Raw genomic sequence first — 4,220 nt, 5'->3', positions numbered from 1 at the left:
TAAACTACTATAGTGATTGGGAAAAAACTAAGATTATAGACATCAACTTTACTTAATAAGAAAAACAAGCTGGCAAAAAGTTGGAGTTTTTTCCATGCTTGATTTTGGACATGTTAAGATTTTCAACTAAAGCTAAATACTAACCTAATAATGAACATAGCCTTTTATGTGGGAAATGTCCATAATTTCCTTCAACAGTTTATAAATGTTATTCTTGATTAATCAAGGGACGTTTTAAAATTTATTTATTACTAGCCATCACAAAAAATATTTCATATTATATTACCAATGAGCACAAACTTCAATTATTTATCCCCATGTTAGATAACTAATCATATTAGACTTGACATTGTTTGTTAAGATTCAACACAAAAAAATAAATACAATATTATTTAACTTATTAGAGACCACCTTAGGCATTATTCTAGTTACTTTTGGACCCTAGATTTTATGAAAAATGAACCTCCTGATTTGAAAATTGCTAGATGTGTCCCTGGGTTTTTGTAAATCAATGCAAAACGGCATGCCCATACCCTTGTAGATGCTTGTACTGTATCAAACACAATTTTCAAAGTTATAATCAACAAGTGTCCTTTTCTGTTATAAAAAATATAAATACTCATTTGTTACATGACTTCTAGTAAAACTTTTCTTGCTAAAATATTCTTTTCTTTAAATATTCCAAAGTTTTTGCATAAATTCAAGGTGCAGCATAAGAGTATCAATTAGATTGTTAGCTATTAAAAATTATAATCATAAGGTTAAATATTAATCAATTTATGCCATGAGAATCCTATTGAGCATTATTTAAATGTATACATAACCCAAAAAAGAAGAATACATGCATGGAACCATAAACCATGAATCATGCTCACAATATAGCATATAACCATATATCACCATGTGTGCATATCTCATTATTATATTGTGTCATTTATAGGAGATTGTAAGAGGTTAACTGAAACATTACAATCTAAATTAGAGACTAATCGCATTAATAATGTTCTTGACAATGCAACAAACATTGATGTGAAGTTTTTCAAATTGCTCCCAGGAAGCAATGGTATAACCGACCTTTTTCGATGAGTGGTAGTGTGCATGCGTTAATCTCCATCAGTGGAACCAAATGTTAAGCTGGTGGGGCCTTGTTACCTACTAGAATGGGACATATGTAAGATGAATCCACGAATGACCTTCACATGAGTTGTGTTTTAAATGGTAGTAAGGTGAATTCAGGAATAACATTGACATGAGACGTGTTTCCATGGTCATGCAATAATGTTTGAGTGCAATGGGATGTGAATATGTAAAAGGTGTTGTAGGATAAGTAATCTTGTGTGGATTTACAATATAAGTTTGAGGGGATGTTGTTTTCAATAAAGAGATTAGGTGGATAAAAGAGTTTGATTTGAGAAAAATCAAACCAGGTAGGTAGAGGAGTTGTATCCAAAAGAATAATGGGGTGAAGAGATTAAGTATACAATAATGAAGAAGGAGGGGTGAAGAGATTAAGTATAGCAAGACGCCCGATTAACACATGGGTGTAATGAGAGAGCAAAAATGTGGGGAGAGAAAGAGAGAGAGAGAAATTTCACCTATAGGCCTATTATTATGGGCCATGGTTAGAGGAGAGAGAGAAATGAGTGTTAGGAGTATAGACGTCATTGCCGGTGCGACGTCAACAGCTTCACCCGTTTACCACATACACTCGACCCACAACACCTCGTGACTTCCTTTAGCAGGTGGCCGGTATTAGGGCTAGAGTGCAAACGTAAAGCATGGGTCACTCTTCCGGCTTAGACATCCCGGCCCGCAATGAGGAGGAGCAAGAGGCTGAGAACTCGGTGAATTTCGATAGCCTGCCCCAGTATACGAGGGGTCATTGGAGGCCTTTTGAAGACGAGAAGCTGAAACAGCTGGTTGCGCAGCACGGCCCGCAGAACTGGAACCTCATAGCTCAACAGCTTGACGGGCGATCAGGTTGCGTTTCATGATCCCTTGTGTATTCTGCATGATGGCCATGATCAGCTCTAATTGCAGTATCCTAGTTAACTATCTGTCTGTGCTTAATTTGCAGGCAAGAGCTGTCGGCTGCGGTGGTTCAACCAGCTCGACCCTCGGATCAATCGAGCGGCCTTCAGTGAGGAGGAGGAAGGGCGCCTTGTGGCCGCCCACCGTGTATACGGGAACAAGTGGGCGATGATCGCTCGCATGTTTCCAGGCCGGACGGACAACGCCGTGAAGAACCATTGGCATGTTATCATGGCAAGGCAGTGCCGGCAGCAGACCCGCAGTAACACGAGGAATCGAAGGGCACTACCTCCACCACTCTTTCCTCAAATCAGTGAAAGGCCAGGCAAAGTTGGGCTAACGTTCCCCTCAACCACATGCACAGCGATCCAACGAGCCACACAGCAAGCTAATCCGCCAATAGGTCGGCTATACTGCATGCCTTCCTGCACACAGTAGATTTGTTTTGTTGCTGCTTAGGTCTAATTACCACTCTGGTTGATTATCATCAGGAAAAATTGTCATTAGTGCATCTACTCTGCAGGATCAAAAGCACAACAAGGAATTAATCACTAGGGTTAACTATCACGAGGGTTAATTAACCTTAGGATTAATGATCGTTAGTGCATCTTCTTCGCAGGATCAAAAGCACAACAGGACTTAATCCCACAGCCGAGGCTTAGATCAAGGCAGCCACTTTTTTTCCAAGCGCCCTTTTTGTTGCCCCTGTCTAGCAGACAAGAAGGTCAAGGTACGCGTGAAGACATCGACAAGAGAGCCGGCTTAGCAGCTTCAGCCATCGAATCAACGCCTAGAAACTGGTATGTGTATACTAATAAGCCCATCACTACTGGCCTCATGCAGCATCATGAGCCGGAGGAACCTAAAACAATATTGCATCACAGTAGTCATGTTCATCAAGAGCTCGAGTATGGCAGCGATGAAAAGATAACAAACGTGCCCTTCATAGACTTCCTAGGAGTTGGACGTCTCTAGGCTTGTCCCTCGCAATAGACCTGTGTACTCCACCCATGTTGATCATGGAGGATGATCAATAGCTTCATTCTCTTGTAATTTAACAACATGATCAGGGCTTCGTAGAGAAAGACTTCTCCACACAAGGAATAGGAACAGCAAGAAACAAATTAGAATCTAGGAATATAGCAATATTCCTTAAATATGGAACTACAATCAGAGATAACCCAATTCTTTACCGTGGGCATACTATCACCAAGCAAGAAAAATACACGAGGTAATTAGAAAAATCTGCATTATGTTTTTCTCGTGGAATTACTTAGGTCCTTTCTTTTGATCATAGCATTTTAACGTGCAAGAAATATCATGATTTTGGAACACAGCTCAGTGATAAGAATCCTGATTTTGCATTAGCTCATTTGAGGTCCGTTCACTAGATTAATAAATAGCAATTACATTAGCTCAATAATATACAATATACACAGGTAATTTTTCTCCCCAACCAATATTCCACTATGAAGATTTATTTCTCAACTCGGGTGGGGTTTTTTTGGATTCTTCAACATGACTGCTAACCATACATTGTGTTGTAATAAAAATAGCAATTACATTAGCTCAGCAATATACAATATACACAGGTAATTCTTTATCACCAACCACTATTCCACTATGAAGATTTTTTTCTCAACTTGGGTAGGTTCTTTTTGGATTCTTCAACATGAGTGCTAGCCATACACTAGGTTTTAATTCAAGCCATTGCTAAATCTATTATTGAGGAGTTATTGAGTTTGTGGATATGAGCATGCAAGAGTTAGGCAATCAACATATTTTACCCAATGCTTGTTTATCATTTTAGGGCCTTCTACATATCACAACCTAAAAGTTTTCTTGTCGTCTAAAGTGAGTAGAATGGCAACCTTGTTCTAGAACGTTGAAGTCCCATGACATATTTTTTTTATCAAGTTGATGGAGAGCATTGTGTTTTGGTTGTTTTTTTCTAGTTCATTCATATTTAGAGATATTGAAGCAAAGAGACTTGAGTTCAAGATCTGAATTGAATGTTGATTTGAGGAAATCAATAGTGCAACATGTGGTAAGTATGGTTGTTGGCATGGTCAGCCTAAGATATGTATTTTGTTCAAGGGCATAGTGTAAGAAAAAACATGCAACTCTACAATCATTACAAAATAAGGTCATGGTGTAAGGATACTAGGGTGTTGCAATACTTAATGAGC

General features: G+C 38.7%; 1 protein-coding gene across 2 annotated transcripts; it reads left to right on the top strand.

Annotated features, from left to right (window-relative positions):
• Window positions 1-1,725: 1,725 nt before the first annotated feature.
• On the top strand, window positions 1,726-3,516 carry LOC147605846 (transcription factor MYB105-like). 2 transcript variants are annotated; one of them, XM_086792744.1, is made up of 3 exons: window positions 1,726-1,980; window positions 2,078-2,434; window positions 2,555-2,669. In XM_086792744.1, exons 1-3 carry the CDS (start codon window positions 1,779-1,781, stop codon window positions 2,584-2,586), a joined length of 591 nt encoding a protein of 196 aa, XP_086648870.1. In that variant the 5' UTR covers window positions 1,726-1,778; the 3' UTR covers window positions 2,587-2,669. The 2 variants fall into 2 exon arrangements, with proteins under 2 accessions (XP_086648870.1, XP_086648868.1); XM_086792742.1 differs by having other exon boundaries at window positions 1,727-1,980; window positions 2,651-3,516.
• Window positions 3,517-4,220: the final 704 nt, after the last annotated feature.

This window comes from Cibotium barometz, chromosome 58 (assembly GCF_041138505.1).
Source record: "Cibotium barometz isolate CiBa-2024 chromosome 58, ASM4113850v1, whole genome shotgun sequence".
In the NCBI taxonomy this organism is placed as follows: Eukaryota; Viridiplantae; Streptophyta; class Polypodiopsida; order Cyatheales; family Cibotiaceae; genus Cibotium; species Cibotium barometz.
The sequence above is the reverse complement of the archived record's forward strand: the minus strand, read 5'-3'. Positions and strand labels throughout refer to the sequence as shown.

Bases quoted from the DNA above. Each gene is read 5' to 3' on its own strand.
- LOC147605846 (XM_086792742.1), top strand. From the start codon at position 1,779: ATGGGTCACTCTTCCGGCTTAGACATCCCGGCCCGCAATGAGGAGGAG. The intron at 1,981-2,077 runs GTTGCGTTTCAT...CTTAATTTGCAG, and splicing joins ACAGCTTGACGGGCGATCAG to GCAAGAGCTGTCGGCTGCGG. The intron at 2,435-2,650 runs GTCGGCTATACT...TCTTCTTCGCAG, and splicing joins GCAAGCTAATCCGCCAATAG to GATCAAAAGCACAACAGGAC.